At 44.2% G+C, this 18,883-nt stretch overlaps 1 protein-coding gene across 1 annotated transcript in view; it reads left to right on the top strand.

Moving 5' to 3' along the window:
* slx9 (SLX9 ribosome biogenesis factor) overlaps positions 1–18,883 on the top strand; it is a 118,387-nt gene that overhangs the window by 86,856 nt on the left and 12,648 nt on the right. Inside the window, exons 3-4 of the mRNA XM_080198193.1 lie at positions 10,056–10,118; positions 12,780–12,942. Of these exons, the coding sequence (XP_080054319.1) occupies positions 10,056–10,118; positions 12,780–12,942 (226 nt within the window). The remainder of the gene's footprint in view (positions 1–10,055; positions 10,119–12,779; positions 12,943–18,883) is intronic.

Raw genomic sequence — 18,883 nt, 5'->3', positions numbered from 1 at the left:
GGGTATGCTGAGGGAGAATTTAGTGAGACCAATGCACCGTAATCAGCATGTCTTTCAGAATGTGGGAGGAAACTGGAGCACCCGGAGGAAACCCACGCAGACATGGGGAGAATGTGGAAACCCCACACTGACAGTGATCCAAGCCAGGAACCGAACCTGAGTCCCTGGCACTGTGAGGCAGCAGTGTTAACCACAGTGCCACCATGCCTCCATTAGATGCAGCGCTGAGATTTTAATCCAGTTTCTGTAGAAAATCTCATAAAGCAGTCAATGCTGGAGGCCATGCAGAGCACTGCCTGAAGTGGGGATTGGTCATTTCTGCAAGTACTTGTCCATTTGGATTCCTATCACGCTGCACAATGATCGGCAGTGAGTGGTTCTTTGTGTTGTCACAGGGTGCGGCCACTCTGCGCTCCCTCAATACTCAGGTGTCACAAGAAGTGCAAGGCTTGCCTTTCAGTTAAGAGGGACTGTTCTGTTTCTTGATTAATGTAAGATCCTCTTTAAGGTTGGAACTGTATCAAATGTTCTAGCTGTCGAGTGACTGCTCAAACTTCATTTGATTGCGGGTAATTTTCATTTTGAACAGCTGGATTATTCCAACTACTTTCTGCTAAGCCTGTTTAGTGTGACTCACACCATATATTATTCCTTGTTTGCAGTCTGTCAAATATGTTGAAAGAGACCATTACTTATTGCTGTGGAAGGATATGTAGATTCATTTGTAAATTTGCCAGAATTAAGCTGGTAAATTTATTCTACAAAATTTTAACATTTTAAACTTTGAGCTTGACAACTTTTTGTAGAGTCTTTATGCGCTAAGCATTTAATTCAGTCTTTTTGCCTTAAATATGTATTAGTTTGTTTATTCGTGTCACAAGTAGGCTTACTAACATTGCACTAATTGGTTTCCAGTTTCCTCCCACAGTCTAAAAAAAGGCGTGCTGGTTAGGGTGCATTGGCTGTGCTAAGGTCCCCCTCAGTGTACCCAAACAGGTACCAGAGTGTGGCAACTAGGGGATTTTCACAGTAACTTCATTGCAGTGTTAATGTAAGTCTACTTATGACTAATAAATAAACTTAAGCAGTAAGCCTTTCTGACTGTGGGAGGAAACCAGAGCGCCTGGAGGAAATCCATGCAAACAAGGGGAAAACATACAGATTCCACACAGACAGTCACCCAAGCTGGGAATCGAACCCGGCCCCTGGATCTCTGAGGCAGCAGTGCTAACCACTGTGCCACCCTGCTATCCACATAATATTAAGTGAAAGTAAAAAGATAATTTATGTAGTAACTTTCAAGACAGCAAGAATGTCTCAAATTGATCTACAACACCATGTTAAAGTCCAACAGGTTTATTTGGTAGCACCAGCTTTTGGAGCGCTACTCCTTCATCAGGTGAGTGCAGGATTTGTTTCACTTTAACCTGATATTGTGAGACTACTTACTGTGCCAACCCCAGTTCAACATCAAATTAGCTTTGCAATCAATGAAGTACTTTGTGAAATGTAGTCACTGTTGTATATTGGAATGCAGCAGCCACTTTTCACTCAGCAAGATCCCGCAGCAGAAACGTGATAAATCAACAGATAGTCTGTTGTTGATTGATGGATACATATTGGGCAGGCCACCGTGGTGCACTCCCTGGCTGTTCAAAGCAGTTGTTAATCTGCACATTTACCTGCGAGACAGATGAGACCTCAGTTTAACAGAAGTCACTGTAGCACTCGTTCAGCTGTGCACTGCTCAAGTGTCAGGCTACATTTTGTGTTCGTATCTATGGGCTGAGACATGGCACTGCAACTTCCCTGTCAGACACTGAGCTGTCAGTGGGCAGAACGTGTGATCTTATTTCCATTTCACAACGTGCCCTGCATCAATGTGCAAGCCTGGCCGACAAGTTGAGTGATCTGTTCCCAGCATTGTTCCTTAATCATTCACTCCAGTTGCTTTTTGCACCCATCCCACCCAATAATTTTTCTTCCCCCTTCTCTCCATCATAGCTGAACACTTTTTTTTACATTTGTTAATGGGATGTGGGCATTGCTGGTTGGGTCAGCATTTATTACCCATCCCTGAGGACATTTATGAGTCAATCACCTTGCTGTGGCTCGGAGTCACATGAAGGCCAGACTGGGTAAGGATAGCAGCTTTTCTTCCCTAAGGACATTAGTGAACCAAATGGGTTTTTCCAACAATAGTTACAAAGAAAATCACAGAACAGGAACAGGCCTTCAACCCTCTAAGCCTGCATCGACCATGCTGCCCTACTGAACTAAAACCCCCTACCCTTCTAGGGACCATGTCCCTCTATTCCCACCCTATTCATGTATTTGTCTTGATGCTTCTTAAATGCTGCTTTCGTACCTGCTCCCACCACCTCCCTGGGCAGCATGTTCCAGATATTCACCACCCTCTGTGTAAAAAAAAAAATTTTGCCTCGCACATCTTCAAACTTTTCCCCACACACCTTAAACCAATGTATCTTGGTATTTGACTTTTCTACCCTAGGAAAGAGCATCTGGGTCTCCACTCTGTCCATGCCATTCATAATCTTGTAAATCTCAGGTCACCCCTCAACCTCCATCATTCCAGGTGAGCAAACCAAGTCCTTCCAAACTCTTCTCATAGCTAATACCCTCCATATCTGGCAACATCCTGCTAAATCTTTTCTGTACCCTCTCCAAAGCCTCTACATCCTCCTGGTTTCATGATTAGACATATTATTTCCAGATTTTATTGAATTCAGATTTCACCATCTGCTGAGATGGGATTCGAACCCCGGTCCCCAGAGCATTATCCTGGATCTCTGGACGACTAGCCCAGTGAAAATACCACGACACCACTGTCTCCCCTTAGGTTTGCAGGACGTGAGCTGTGACCATTTCCAAGGACGAAATGGACTGTCTGAATCAACATTTCAATCCCTGAAAGAGAGTGCCAAATTGGAATGTAACATCTGAGGGACTTGTAATAGCAAACAGCAGGTTGATATTAATTTTTGAGCCAACTGAAAGCTCAATTTGTCATTTTCTAAATCCATTATTAGTAATAACAGGTACTTGATATGACCTCATTGCTACAGCAGCAGAGTGTGGCCTTTTATGGTGTTCTTGGCTTCACAGCAGAACATAGTTCAGTGTAGCCTGGAGAAAAACCAGGTCGATAAGGTCGCAGCAATAAAAGACCTGTACCACTTTCCAAAGCAACGCCCATTTGAAATGAAATAATTGTTTGTACATTTCTATCGTTGGAAAAAGTAACAAAAAAAAACTGGAGAACCTCAGAAGCTTGCCCGTATTTTTTCTTTGGGATGTTAGCACCATGACGCAGTAACTGCCTCTGCCTTTTCCGCTGTGGAGGTGATGCATCTTGCCCCATGGCATGGTGAGCCATGTGCCTGGGGCATGCATTGGTTTTGCCCCTCAACATGTTGGGAATTGGGCAATTTAAATTCGATGCGAAAATCAGACTGAATAGAGGCTGGGGGAGACAGGGTAACGTCTCAAAGTCCCTGGCCTGGGGCCAAGGGAAGAATGCTAGGGGAATGAAGTCAGGGCCAACAGGATTGGAAGAGGGCCACGTGTGTTAAAGCAGAACTCTGTTTGACTCGCACTTAGCTAGAGATTCAAGTAAAACCAAGGTTTTGGAAAAGGGATAAAAATCCTTTCTGAAGATTTTGACACAACAGTATTGATCATGAAAACGGTGATTTGAGCTACTTTGCACTGCAATATTTAACTTTGTGACTCTCAATTTAGGACAGAGACGCACTGAGGGTTAAAGTGGGGCAGGCATAGTTTCCATAGTAGCAATGATGATAATGTGATGTTTAGCTAGGCAGCTCGGAGTTATCATTATCTCCCTCTCTCGCTCATTCGCTCTCTCACTCCATTGTCCGCTGGCTTGGTCCGGATGGCAGAGAGATGCCAAGTGGAATTAAATACAGATTTTAAAACCCAAATGTATTCTAACATTCCTTGTATCAAAGACTGGCGTGGCGCTCAAATTAATTTTGAAGGCCGGTTTATGTGCCACACCGTTGACAGTAATTATGTTGTTCAACCTACCCTGGCATTGGAGACATAAATCAGCATCCTTTCTCATTTCCAGAAAGCTTTGCTCTTGTGAAAAGCACTTCTATGGTTGTGATTTTTAATTTTAGTTTGAATGTGCAGGGTTGGAAGCTTTCAATCTGTCTTCTCCCTGCCACCTAACCTTAAAAAGGAGCAAAAACCATTTTTTTTTTGACCAAAAATGGGTTATCCTCCCGCTCACCATTCAGTTTCTTGCACAAGAGTATGCAGCTAGCAATTAGTTTTCCTGGCTCCATTGACTCCAGCCTAGTGTCTCGGATCCTTTTCCAGGTCCTGGAACTGGAGCTGCACACCAGGCGTCTCGCTGTTCGGCCAAGGAGTCAGCCCCAAATTAGCGGAGCTCACGCAAGAATTTTGGAAATGATACGTTTTTGAAGGAAAATTGGAGAGAGGAATATGAAACAAAATGGTGCTGTTTTAAAGGGGCTGCAAAAACAGGAGGGGGAAGGGGAGGGGTGGGTGTGGATGGGGATGGGGTTGGTGTCCCACAAATGAAGCCTTGCAAATGCCAGAAGCTTGCTTTTTCACAAATCATCTGGGATCCTCAGCTTCGTAAGCAGAGGTGCAGAGTTCAAAAGCAAGGAAGTCCCACCAAACATCTCGAAATCATGAGTTAGGTGTCAGCTCGAGTCTCATGTCCCGTGGAACCTACTTCCCAGTGAAGAAGGGGAAAGTTGTCAAATAAGTGGCAAAAGATGGGACTCCCCATGCTTGAGCAGTTTGACTGGGATTCTAGTCTTCTTAAGGAGGAGAAGTACAACTGATGTGGCCACCGCCGCCTCCTCCCCTCCTCCTCCTCCTCCCCTGGCCACGCCGTCCTGCCCCAAACAAAAAAAAAACAAAACTGCTTCAATTTGCCACCCTGTCTGTGATTCTCTGATAATGATGTGGGTATGCCGGCGTTGGACTGGCGTAAACACAGTAAAAAGTCTGACAACACCAGGTTTTAGTCCAACCTATTTATTTGATAATATTCTCACAAGCTTTCGAGGGGTTACCCTCTTCGTCAGGTGAATGGAGAGTTCTGGCCTCAGACAGAGCATATAAAGCACAGACAGTTTATAGATTACTGATTAAAATGCGAATCCTTACACCTAACCTGCTGTTCAAGACCTGAAGTGGCTGACAATGTGAGTGGTAGGAGCACTGATCACAGTTTAAAGAGATGTGTATTGTCTCCAGACAGTACAGTAAGTGAGGTTTTGCAAACCCAGGCAAGTCACGGGGGTTACAGATAGTGCGACATGAACCCAAGATCCCTGTTGAGACCGTCTCAACAGGGATCTTGGGTTCATGTCGCACTATCTGTAACCCCCGTGACTTGCCTGGGTTTGCAAAACCTCACTTACTGTACTGTCTGGAGACAATACACATCTCTTTAAACTGTGATCAGTGCTCCTACCACTCACATTGTCAGCCACTTCAGGTCTTGAACAGCAGGTTAGGTGTAAGGATTCGCATTTTAATCAGTAATCTCTAAACTGTCTGTGCTTTATATGCTCTGTCTGAGGCCAGAACTCTCCATTCACCTGACGAAGAGGGTAACCCCTCGAAAGCTTGTGAGAATATTATCAAATAAATAGGTTGGACTAAAACCTGGTGTTGTCAGACTTTTTACTGTATTCTCTGATAATCCAGCCCCAATTTCTGCCTCTCTGTCCACACGTCTTGTTCTTGCATTCCCTCTTCCCCTCACCTCTCTTGCACTACCCTAATCGGATTGGTTGCTATGCAAGAAAACAAGTAAGGAAAATTCAAGTGAGAGTAACCCCCCACCACCACCTCATTCCAATTTCCCTTCCTCTCCCCAACTAGAGGGGTTTGGGAAGGTGTTAAATTCGACAGCCCCTCTATCATTTGATTTATTATTGTCACAGGTATTGGTATACAGTGAAAAGTATTGTTTCTTGCTAGGGTGTAGAGAAAAATCAACTTACTGCAAGGCATTCAGAAGTCTGATGGCAGCAAGGAAGAAGCTGTCCTTGAGTCAGTTGATATGTGATCTGCATCTTTTTCCCGATAGAAGAAAGTGGAAGAGAGAACGTCCGGTGTCCTTTTCCAAGACAGCGGGAAGTACAGACAGTGAGAGTGACTGGGAAGCTATTTGTGTGATGGGCTGGACTTTGCTGACAGCCCTTTTGCAGCTTCTTGTAGTCTTGGACAGAGCAGGAGCCAGACCAAGCTATGATACAAGCACAAAGAATACTTTCTATGACGCATCTGTAAAAGTTGATGAGATTCCTAGTGGACATGCCAAATTCCTGCGAAAGTATAGGTGTTGGTGGGCCACCATAACTGTAGTGTCAGCATGGAGGGACCAGGACAGGTTGTTGGTGATCTGGACACCTAAAAACTCGACCATTTCTACTTTGTCCCCATTGGCGTAGACAGGAGCATGTTCTCCACTACGCTTCTGAAGCTTTTCCAATATGCTTCTTTCTTGCACTCCTTTCCCATATTCCTGATTTTCCCAGATGCTGTTTAATGGTCAGTCTTGCTCCCTGCCCTACCTTCCCATCAATACCACGGTCTATGTTTATCAGCACCCAAAATTAGATTACCTGCACAGTTTGGAGATTATTTTCCTTGTCTTTAATTTTGGATAGTTATTGGGACTTCTGAGCTGAAAGCAACTCTCCCCTGCTCTGCTGCTCCTTTACATAATCATTTATGTTGAGTTTTATTTGTAAACCTAGAAACATTGAAGCATAGAATCCCTACAGTATAGAAAGAGGCCATTCAGCCCATTGAGCCTGCATTAACAATATCTGGGGTTATGGGGAAAGGGCCTGGGTTGGATTATTGTTGGTGCAGGCTTGATGGGTGGAATGGCTTTCTGCACTGTAGGGATTCTATGATTCACCCAAAACCTATCCCCGTAACCCCATGTATTTACCCTGCTAATCCCCCTGACAACAAGTGAGAATTTAGCATGGCCAATCCAGCTAACCAGCATGTCTTTAAGTCGGTGGGAGGGAACCGGAGCACCCGGAGGAAACCCACGCAGACACAGAGAATGTGCAGAGTCTGCACAGACAGTGATCCGAGGCTGGAATCGAATCTGGGTCTCTGGCGCTGTGAGGCAGCAGTGCTAATTAGATCAGCCATGATCTGATTGAATGGCAGATCAAGCTTGAGGGGCTGAATTGCCTGTTATTCTGTTTTTGCAACATGAGTCAGTCCAGTAGCTTAATTTCCTTTTCAAAAAGAGGTGAGTTGGGAATCATGGTGATGTGAGTTAGCTCTCAAACTTGATCTTAAACCCAGAAACAAATGCTCTGACTACTGTACTTGTAGGTGTCACACACCACATCATAATATGTACTTGGTAAAGCAATGAAAACGTCACTCAGGGATCCCTGACTCCAGTACGCAATGTGTTTTCTATGTGAATCTTGAACTGACTCAAACATTCATCTGAATGCTAATGCATTATGAAGAACCACCGATTCTTTCTTCATCATAAGGAGCAATTAATAAGTCAACGCTGTTTTCAAGAATCAAAACATTACCGTGGGGAAATTCAAAGTTAGGAAAGATGAAGATGTGCGGATTCGGTTGATTGCCTGTGCTACATTGCACTTTGTGTCAGGGGGACTAGCTCAGGTAAATGTATGGGATTACGGGGAAAGAGCCAAGGTGGGATTATGGTCAGTGCAGATTTGATGGGTCAAATAGCCTCCTGCTGCACTGTAAGATTCTATATCTGAGTTTCATTTATCTGCCATACTCATTGAGCTCTGAATACCTTAACTAAAAATCTGTTAATGTCAGTTAAGGAATTGTCATGAAACCACTTGCCTTAACAGGGAGGGAATGCGTTCCAGAGTTCCTCTCTCCTTGAAGAACTGTTTCTTGACATCACTCCTGAATAGACTGGCTCTGATTTTAAGGTTACGCCTCATTGATTTGATTTAGAATTGATTTGATTTATTATTATCGAGCATTAGTATACAATGAAAAGTATTGTTTCTTGCACACTATATGGACAAAGCGTACCGTACATAGAGTTCTGACGAATGGTCATCTAGACTCGAAACGTTGGCTGTATTCTCTGTCCAGATGCTGTTAGACCTGCTGAGATTTTCCAGCATTTTCTGTTCATCTGCCATGGTTTCTGACCCTGTATCCCACCAAATCCGTTAATCATCTTAAATACCTTGATTCGATCCCACTTTAATCTTCTGTATTCAAGGGAACGTAAGGCTGATCATTGCAACCTGCCCTCATAATGGGGAAGCAATAGCATAGTGGTATTGTCACTAGACTTGCAATCCAAACACCCCAGGTTAATGTTCTGGGGACCGCTGTTCAATTTTACAATAGTAAGAAGTCTCTCAGCACCAGGTTAAAGTCCAGCAGGTTTATTTGATACCAAAAGCCACTAGCTTTTGGAGCTCTTTCTGTTCTGCTAATTTTACAATACACATTGGTCAAAGACAGTTCAATACATCAACATGCACTAAAGCTTTATTTTATAAATGGAAAGAGGATTCTGTGATGGTTCAGGTTAAAAACTCAAGTGTTTGATGAAGCCTGCTTGAATCATAAATTTTGCATCTTTTGAATTTGGCTCAGATAAGCACAAGATGTTTCACTTCAGGTATGATTCAAGTGACCCACTAGGGAGCTTTTATCAAACAAAGTCTATTTGAGAATATAGTTAACATATATAGTAGGAAAATTAGCAAGAAATATTATCAATTACAAACAAACAATAATGATAATGTATAATCCTGAACAAAGATCTTTACAATGTTGCAATCAAACCAATTCCATGGACAGAACACACCTTTCACAGGTTTGACACAGACTAATGCTCACATGATGATGGAAATTGAGTCCTTTGGTTGAAGTCTGCAGTTCTCTGCATTTACTCCAAACAGTTTGAAGACAAGACAGCTTCCCAAAACCCCAGAGAGACTCTGGCTCAGCTCCCAACAGCTGCAGATTTTCACCCATCAGGAAAACAAGATCTTGTTTTCAGCTAACCAGAATTTTCAAAACAACAGGGAGAGAGGGAAAACACTTCTTTTTAGCTTGCTGTCCCTTCCAAAACGCAAACTCAAATCTGCACCTCAAAACTGAATGTGAAAATGAAATCCCTGTCACCTGATCTGCCCATAGTTATTCCTTCCTCCCAACAATGACATCACCTAAGACCGTGAGCATGATTTCTAAAAAACATATCTTAAAGGTACACTAACATTACAATACTTTGTGAATAGATGTACACCACCCATGTTTCCATGTACAGATTGACTCCTTACTCAATGAAGCATTCACTTGTTGAAACTCAAGGAAGAATGATGAGATTGAAAGAGGCAGATAGTGAAATTTGAATTCAGTAAAATCCAGGCAAGTGGGGAGTATTCCATCACACATCACTCATGTCCTTTGGGGAAGGAAATTGTCATCCTTACTTGGTCTGGCCTCCAGATCCAGATGTGACTGCAGATCCACAGCAATGTGGTCGACTCCCAACTGCCCTCACAGATGGGGGGCAATAAATGCTGGCCCAGCCAGCGACGCTCACATCTCATGAAGTTAGCGCTAGTATCATTCTGGTGAACCTGCAAGAGGCACGGTGCCCGGAATGGATGCAGTACTTCATTGTGGCCTACCTCAGGCATATGGAAGCTGAAATGTTCATGCTGCATCTCCTCACTTAGACTGTGATGTTGTAATGAACTCAAAGAACTAAAACTCGTTTGCAAAATTTGTTGATTTTCTTAAAATGGTTGTGACTAATGGCAAGCTACAAAAATGATCGCTGCGTACTCCACACTGCTAAGACCCCAACTCATCGTGACTTGGTGAACCATGTGTTACAGTTCAAGTTTGATGTGTTCTTCACCATCTGTCTCACTCTTTTCTCTGCTGCCAAGAAAGTATTTTAATAATTTATTTTCCCGCACTGCTGTTCTGATGTTACACTGTGTGGCTTTCTCCCACAGGTGATAAAATTCAGCTGACCAAGAAAGAGAAATTGAAACAACGACGTGAGCGATGGCTTGAGAGTGAGTACCACCCATTATATCACATTGTCGGCTGATGCTAATGCTTTTAAAGCAGCCAGTTCAATCTTACGTTGATCAAAGTCAGTTAATTGCATAAACAAAAGGGATGCTCTTATGCTTTATTTATAAATGGAAAGCAGATATTTTATTACATTAGTAAATTTATGCCACCATATGGGACTTGTGTTTGCATGCATCTGCTGAGGGGATCCTTATCCAGCCAAGGATCTACTGCTGCTCTTGTGCAAAGCATTAGTGAGACAGCACATTAGTGAGAATATTCTGTACAGTTTTGGTCCCCTTACTTGAGGGAGGGATGTAATCGCATTGGAGGCGGTTCAGAGGAAGTTAAGAACGTAACAAGAATTAGGAGCAGGCCATCTGGCTCCTTGAGCTTGCTCCGCCATTGAATAAGATCATGGCTGATCTTTTCGTGGACTCAGCTCCATGTACTTCCTTGTTCATCATAGCCGTTAATTCCCTTACTGTTCAAAAATCTACCTATCTATCCTTGCCTTAAAAGGTTCACTCGATAGATTCCAGAGATGAGAAGTCTGACTTACGAAGAAAGATGTGGCAATTTAGACCAATACTCTCTGGAGTTTGGAATAATGGGAGGAGATCTAATTGAGGTGTACAAGATGATGAAGTGGATTGGCAAAGTCAATGTGGAGCGGATGTTTCCTCTCATGGGGCAATCTGGAGCAAGAGCTCAAAGTCCGAGAATAAGGGGATGCAGGTTTGAAAAATGATGAAGAGAAACAACTTTGATTAGTCAGTTTGCAGATGACGCAAAGGTTGGTGGATTTGCAGATAGCAGTGAGGACCATCAGAGGATACAACAGGATATAGATCAGTTGGAGACTTGGCGGAGAGATGGCAGATGGAGTTTTATCTGGACAAATGTGAAATAATGCATTTTGGAAGGTCTGATACAGATGGGAAATATACAGTAAATGGCAGAACCCTTAAGAGCATTGTTAGGCAAAGGGATCTGGATGTACAGGTACACAGGCCACTGAAAGTGGCATTGCAGGTGGAGAAGATAGTCAAGAAGACAAACGGCATGCTTGCCTTCATTGGCCGGGACATTGAATCTAAAAATTGGCAAGTCATGTTGCAGCTTTATAGAACCTTAGTTAGGCCGCACTTGGAATATAGTGTTCAATTCTGGTCGTCACACTACCAGAGGGATGCAGAGGCTTTTGGAGAGGGTACAGAAAAGATTTACCAGAAAGTTGCCTGGCTTGGAGGGCGTGAGCCAAGAGGAGAGGTTGGAGAAACTTTTTGTTTTCACTAGAACGATGGACGTTGTGGGATGACCTGATAGAAGTCAACAAGATTATGAAGAGCATGGACAGGGTGGAAGAGTCAATTACTAGGGGGCACAGGTTTAAAGGAGATGGAGTAGGCAGATTTTTTACACAAAGGGTGGTGAGAGCCTGGAACTTGTTGCCGGAGGAGATGGTGGAAGCAAATACAATAGTAGCTTTTAAGGGGCATCTAGACAAATACATGAATAGGAAGGGAACAGAGGGATATGGTCCCCGGACAGTAGGAGGTTTTAGTTAAGTCAGACAGCATGGTCAGTGCAGGCTTGGAGGGCTGAAGGTCCTGTTCCTGTGCTGTGATTTTCTTTGTTCTTTGTACTTCTCTCAAAGAGTGGTGAGTCTGTGGAATTCGCTACCCGAGAGTGGGGTGCATGCCGGACTTGAGTAATTTTAAGGAGAATATAGACAGATTTTAAATTAGTAATGGGCTCAAGGCTTGTGGAGAATGGGCAGGAAAGTAAAGCTGAGGCCAAGATAAGATCTGCCAAGATTGTATTGAATGGCAGAGCAGGCTTGAGGGGCTGAATGGTCTAATCCTTCTCCTCCTCTAATGATTCTTGTTGGAGTGCACTGAAGAATGAGATTGATTCCTGCGATGAGGGGATTGTCATATGAGGAGAGGTTGAACAGATTTAGCTGATATTCCCTAGAATTTACAAGAATTAGAGATGTTTGTTTGGAAGCATGTAGAGTCCTTAAGGAGTTTGATTGGGTAATTGTTGAGAGACTATTTCCCCTGGCTGCTGAGTTTAGATGTCGGTGTTGGACTGGGATAAACACAGTAAGAAGTCTCACAATACCAGGTTAAAGTCCAGCCAATTTATTTGATAGTAAACCCACAAGCTTATGGAAACGGTGTTTCTTCGTCAGGTGTGTGGAAGGTTCTGATCAGAGAAGGGCATATTTTATATCAACCTAACCTGCACATCTTTGGACTGAGAGAAGAAACCAGAGCACCCGTAGGAAACCCACGCAGACATGGGGAGAACGTGCAGACTCCACACAGACTGTGACCCAAGCCGGGAATTGAACCCGGGTCCCTGGTGCTGTGAGGCAGCAGTGAGTGCCACTGTGCTGCCCCTTTTGAATAGGCTATCCAATTTAAATTTCAGAATATTTTGAATACTAGAAATTATTTGAAGTGAGTTTGCCAATTGGGGCAACGATGTGGGAGGCAGTGGGCAGTGTCAGCTTCTCAATACATGGAACCAGTGGGGTGGGCCAGTAAATGCATTCGAAAATTGCCCTCTAAAAGCCCCGTGCACTTAAACTGCATGAGAAGAAACTGACCCCCAGAAGGTGAGCTTACAATCTCGTTTCTATCTTGCAGAAATTGAACTGATCAAACAGGCAGAGCGGAAGAAGAAAGCCCAGGAGAAACGCAGAGCTGTCCCTGTAGTGGGGGACATGCAGCCACTTGCTGATGCACTGCCCGAATTGACAGATTTACTCACTGCTGCGAGCAGCGTATCCAAGGCTAATAAATCAAAGAGGTATTGACTGATGTGATGTGAATGTACTGGCTTGTTCATTAATCCCAGAGTGATTTTTTTTCCCTTTAAATACTGTTTCCCTCACTTTTTAATATGATTTGTCCTTTTATAATAAGGTTTATTTATTTATTTATTTATCGCAAGCAGGCTTACATTAACATTGCAATGATGTCACTGTGAAAATCCCCAACTTGCCATACTCAGGTGCCTGTTCAGGTCCACCAAGGGAGAATTTAGCACGGCCAATGCACCTAACCAGCACGCCTTCGGATTGTGGGAGGAAACCAGAGGAAACCCATGCAGACATGGGGAGAACATGCAAACTCCACACAGTGACCCAAGCTGGGAATTGAAATCGGGTCCCTGGTGCTTTGAGGCAACAGGGCTAACTAACCACTGTGCCACCCAATAGACTGTGATGCTAACATTTGCTTCCCCCACCCCCCTGACTAACCCGTCTATTTCCCACACAAATCTATCCCGTCCACCATCACCACACAAGAAAAAATTAACAAGAGTAGCAGTAATATTTTTAAAAAAAGGAAAAGGCCCAGAAGATAAGAAGACAACAAGCCACAATGTGTGGGCAAGGCATCGCAGCAGGCAGCAAAGGTGAGCCAACAGAAAAGAGGCAGAGCATGAAGAAAAGGGGACATGTCCTTTCTCTCTCTCTCTGTCCAACCATAAAAACAAACCCATCTATCTGATCGTGTCTTTGTCACTGGACTACAAGATAATTTAAAAGCAAGAAGCTAAATCATATTAGCAGGAATGGACCACTGGCTCTCTGAAATCTGGATCATGTTGCTCTGCCTCTTAACTCCCATCTCGCTGTTTTTTCCTACAGCCCTCACTACCTAATACTCAATACTCTGCACCCAATGTTCAGTACCAGGCATGCAGTCCTCAGGCACCCAGACCCTGCCACACGGACCCGGCCCCCCAGGTACCCAGCCCCCAAATCACCAATCTCAGTGCTGGCATTTCAATTCTTTCTCAGCAGCCTCTGGGGGACAGAGGGGAGAAATGTTCCAGATTCGACGCTGCATCTTTTTGTGAAGAAGCGTTTGCTGGCGCTGCCCCGGAAAAGTCTAGTTCTAATTGTAACATCATACCCTTGTACTGCTCCCATCATTGTTTCTATCTATTCGGTCAAACCCTTCAATCATTTTAAACACCCTTCGATCACCCTTTAATCTTCTTTCGGTGAGGGAACCAGTCCGTCTGAATCCATCTGCTGCAGGATCCCCTTACCAGAGAATTTGAAACTAGGGGCTGCTGTTTAAAAATAAGCAGTGGCTCCATTTAAGTCATTAAGATTAAAATAATTATTTTTCCTCCAAGGGGCATGCCCTCTGGAACACCCTTCCTCGAAGGCAGTGGAAGCCAAACCCTTTTCCATGCAGAGGTAGTTTGCTGATAAACAAGGGACGGAAATGTTACAGGGGGCAGGCGGGAGGTTTCAGTCAGATCAGCCATAATCATCTTGACCATTGACCAGAAACTCAACTGGATTCGCCACATAATCACAGTGGCTACAAGAGCAGGTCAGAGACTAGGAATGTTGCAGTAAATAACTCACTTCCTGACTCCCCAAAGCCTGTCCACCATCTACAAGGCACAAGTCCGGAGTGTGATGGAGTACTCTCCATTTGCCTGAATGAGTGCAGCTCCAACAACACTCAAGAAGCTTGACACCATCCAGGACAAATCAGCCCCACTTGATTGGCACCGCCTCCATAAACATTCACTCCCTCCACGCTCAGTAGCAGCAGTGTGCACTATTTACAAGATGCACTGCAGCGATTCACCAAAGATCCTTAACAGCATCTTCCAAACCAACGACTACTTCCATCTAGAAGGACAAGGATAGCAGATACATGGAAACACTACCACTTGCCACTCACCATCCTGACTTGGAAATCTAACACTGCTCCTTCGCAGTTGTAGTTCAAAATCCTGGAATTCCCTCCCTAACGGCATTGTGGGTCAACCCACAGCACTTGGACTGTAGTGACTCAAGAAGGCAGCTCACCACCATCCTCTCAAGGGCAACTAGGGATGGGCAATAAATGCTGGCCTAGCTAGCGACACCCATGTCCCACAAATGAATAAAAAGAATGGCAAAGCAGGCTCGAAGGGCCAAGTGGCCTACTCCTGCTCCAAGTTTGTATGATCTGAGGGATTTGGCCTTGAATATTTTACCCTGAAGCCCACCCCATGCATTGATCACACTTTAGATTCAGAGTTCCCCTTCTTTCCTATCTTCCCTTGGCCGATTCCTACAATTAAATTTAATTTTGCAGGCTTGGCTTTTCCAGACTATTTACTCTCTTAATACACAGTGGCGTTTTCTTTCATGGCTGTAAGTTGCCATTTCTCCAGGTTTTTCTCATTGCTCAGATCTCCAAGGCCAGGGATCAGCATGGTCACATTTTTCCACACTCCCTCCAATATGTGAATGTGTTCCACATTCAGGAAATTTCAAAGCTGCCAGAATTCTCAAGCTGACAAGAGACATGAGCAGGGTTGACACACATGTGGTATAGTGGTTAGTACTGCTGCCTCACAGCGCCAGGGAGCTGGGTTCAATTCCCAGCTTGGGTCACTGTCTGTTCAGAGTCTGCACCTCCTCCCTGTGTCTGTGTGGGCTTCCTCCAGGTGCTCCGGTTTCCTCCCGCAATCCAAAAGACGTGCTGGTTAGGGTGCAGTGGCCATGGTAAATTGCCCCTTAGTGTCCTGGGATGTGTAGGTTAGAGGTTTAGCTGGGTAAATATATGGGGTTACCGGGATAAGTAGGATTGTTGTTAGGGCTGAGTCGATGAGTCGAATGGCCTCCTTCCATACTCTAGGGATTCTGTGCTCCACGGTAGTTTGCACAGATTCGGTTTAGAGATGCCCGCAAGCTATGTGGGAGGTTGAAACCAGGGATAGTGTGTGCTGGGTCTCTCTTGTGGTGTTTCTCATGACATTTGGGGAGAATCATTCCATTTTCCCTCAAACTTCGTTCAGCGTTGAAATTGCATTGGCTGAGGCCATGTCGACCTGTTTTTTTAGAGGTTCCTCGATGCGTTCCACATCCTCCCCTCCCACCTTTTCTGACGCAAAGACAAAGAAGTGAAGAATGACTTTGGAAAAAGCAGAGCCCTGGTTTAGGAGATTCATTGCCTAAACAACAATGTACATAACAGAGGCCTAAATACCTCCAGTGAATAAATCAAATTTCAGAGAGATTGACTTCTCGCTGGTTATTTTTAGAATTGTTATAAAATAAAATCTTGTTAATCTTTGCCAGTGATGCATTGCTTTCCATCTAGTTTAATTGAGGACATTTGTTTCAGATGCATGCAGCTTTAGTCTTTCTAGGCATACCAAGCTGTTTGTATATCCCTTCGAGAGTATCTCAAGAAAGCAGAAGAGTCTGGCTTGAGGGTGTGGAGAGGAAACTGGTGCTGTGGGGTCAGTAACCGTCTCCCTTCTGGGGCAAGATTCTGTTCAGCTTTAATTGTTGAAGGATTTACTTGTTCTCCCTTTCATATTCAAAGGGGTTCTGATGGGCAGAGTCTGTCATATTGGCCATGCTCCAGCTGAACATGGTCTATGAGTAGTCGAGTTGTCTTGGAATGTACAAACTCTTGATGGAAGTGTTAAATATTCATTACAAACAGTCCAACGGCAAAGTGGCACGGTGATTAACACTGCTTGCTGCCTCAGCATCAGGGACCTGGGTTCAATTCCGGTCTTGGATCACGATTTGTGTGGAGTTTGCACATTCTCCCTGTATCGGTGTGGGTTTCCTCTGGATGCTCTGGTTTCCTCCCACAGCCCAAAGATATGCAAGTGAAGGGAATTGGCTATGCTAAATTGTTCATTTGTGTTAGAGGTATTAGTGGGGTAAATACATGGGGTTAAGAGGATTGGGCCTGTGTAGGATTATTGTCGGTGCAGGCTTGATGGGCCAAATGGCCTCCTTCTGCACTGTTGGGATTCTGTAATGTTACAATTCCATGATTTTGTTAGAGACTTCTCAAAAATTCAACTTCCAGATGTGCTGGACAAAATCCACTGATTTGCCATGCTAATTTCAAATAGATATAGGTCCTAAGCGAAAGTGAAATGAAGCCTGTAGTCACAGTAATTGAATTTGTCAATCCTTGTTAGATTCTAGTTTTGGGTTTAAGGGGACAGCAGGTGACAAGCATTGCTGCCAAGGTGCCACAAGCCTCTGCTGATGATCTGATTATACTAATATGCCTACTTTGACCTGTTACAAGATTACCAGAGAAGGATTACTCTCAGGTAAAGAGGCAATTATAATAGAGGTGTTCAAAATAGAAGGGTCTTGACATGCTATATAAGAGAAACTGTTGCCACTGGCAGGAGGTAAATAGCCACTTAGATTTAGTCCAGAGCAAGTAAAATAAAGTTTATTTATTAGTGTTACAAGTAGGCTTACACTAACACTGCAATGTTAGTCGCCACACTCCGGTGCCAGTTAGGGTACACTGAGGGGGATGTTAGCATGGCCAATGCACCTAACTAGCATGTCTTTCAGACTGTGGGAGGAAACTGGAGCACCCAGAGGAAACCCATGCAGACACGGGGAGAACGTGCAAGCTTCACACAGACAGTGACCCAAGCCGGGAATTGAACCCGGGTCCCTGGCGCTGTGAGGTAGCAGTGCTAACCACTGTGCCACCCCAGAGGCTTCTGTTCTGACATGGGAGGGCAGAATTTTCCCATCCCGCCCGCTATGGGGATCGTAGCGAGCAAGACACGAACCAGGCAAAGATCTGTTGCCCCTGGGTGGGATTTTCTTGGGGATGAACACGGCCAGAAGATGCAGCCCAGCGTGTTAATATCTTTATTTCAGTGCCGAAAAGCGAGTGAAAGAGAAACCTTCCAAAGGGACACAGATGTATCCTTGAAAAGGAAATACATGCAGGGCTGTGGAGAAAAGGCAGTGCTGAGGGTCCATTCTAGACACCACACTTTAGGAAGGACGTGCAGGTCCGGGAGAGCGTGCGCAGGCGAGATAAACTGAGTTTGTTCTCCTTGGAGCAAAGCGGGTCAAGGGGAGATTTAATCAAACCGTTCAGAATCGTGAAGGGTCTTGTAAGAGGAGACGAGAGGAAACTGTTTTCATTGGCAGGGAGTATGCACTCACTAACCAGAGAACATTGATTGGTGCTTATTAGCAAAAGAACCAGAGGCAGCATGAAGGGAAGAATGTTACCATTTGGAATGAACAGTGTAATTAATGGAGACTGATTCAGTACTAACTTTCAAGAAGAAATTGGGTGACAATTTGGATGGAAAGAGCAGGATCATTGGGAATGATTTGATTTGATTTATTATTGTCACGTGTATTAGTATACAGTGAAAAGTATTGTTTTTTGCGCCCTATGCAGACAAAGCATACTGTTCATAGAGAAGGAAACAAGAGATTGCAGAATGTAGTGTTAGTCACAGCTGGGATGTAGAGAAAGATCAACTTTATGCAAGGTAATTCCATTCAAAAGTCTGATGGCAACTGGGAAGAAGCTGTTCTTGAGTCAGTTGGTATGTAACCTCAAACTGTGTGGAGTTTGCACATTCTTCCCGTATCTGTGTGAGTTTCCTCCGGGTGTTCCGGTTTCCTCCCACAGTCCAAAGAAGTGCTGGTTAGCCATAGTAAACTCACCCCTTAGTATCAGGGGGATTAGCTGGAATAAATACGTGGGGTTACAGGGATAGGTCCTTGGTGGGATTGTTGTTCGTGCAGGCTCAATGGCCCAAATGGCCTCCTTCTGCACTGTAGGGAATCTGTGTCAAAACTGGAAGTAAATCCAGCTGGATTCATATCCATCACATCACAATGATCCTGGTCCGCAAATCTGTTTTCCAACCAGGAGGGTCACTTGACTACTTGAGACAATGAAAGCAACTACCTATTTCTCTC

Source organism: Carcharhinus amblyrhynchos, chromosome 11, assembly GCF_965287045.1.
Source record: "Carcharhinus amblyrhynchos chromosome 11, sCarAmb.v2.hapA, whole genome shotgun sequence".
Lineage (NCBI taxonomy): Eukaryota > Metazoa > Chordata > Chondrichthyes > Carcharhiniformes > Carcharhinidae > Carcharhinus > Carcharhinus amblyrhynchos.
Note: the sequence above shows the minus strand (reverse complement) of the source record. Positions and strands in the feature narration are given on the sequence as shown.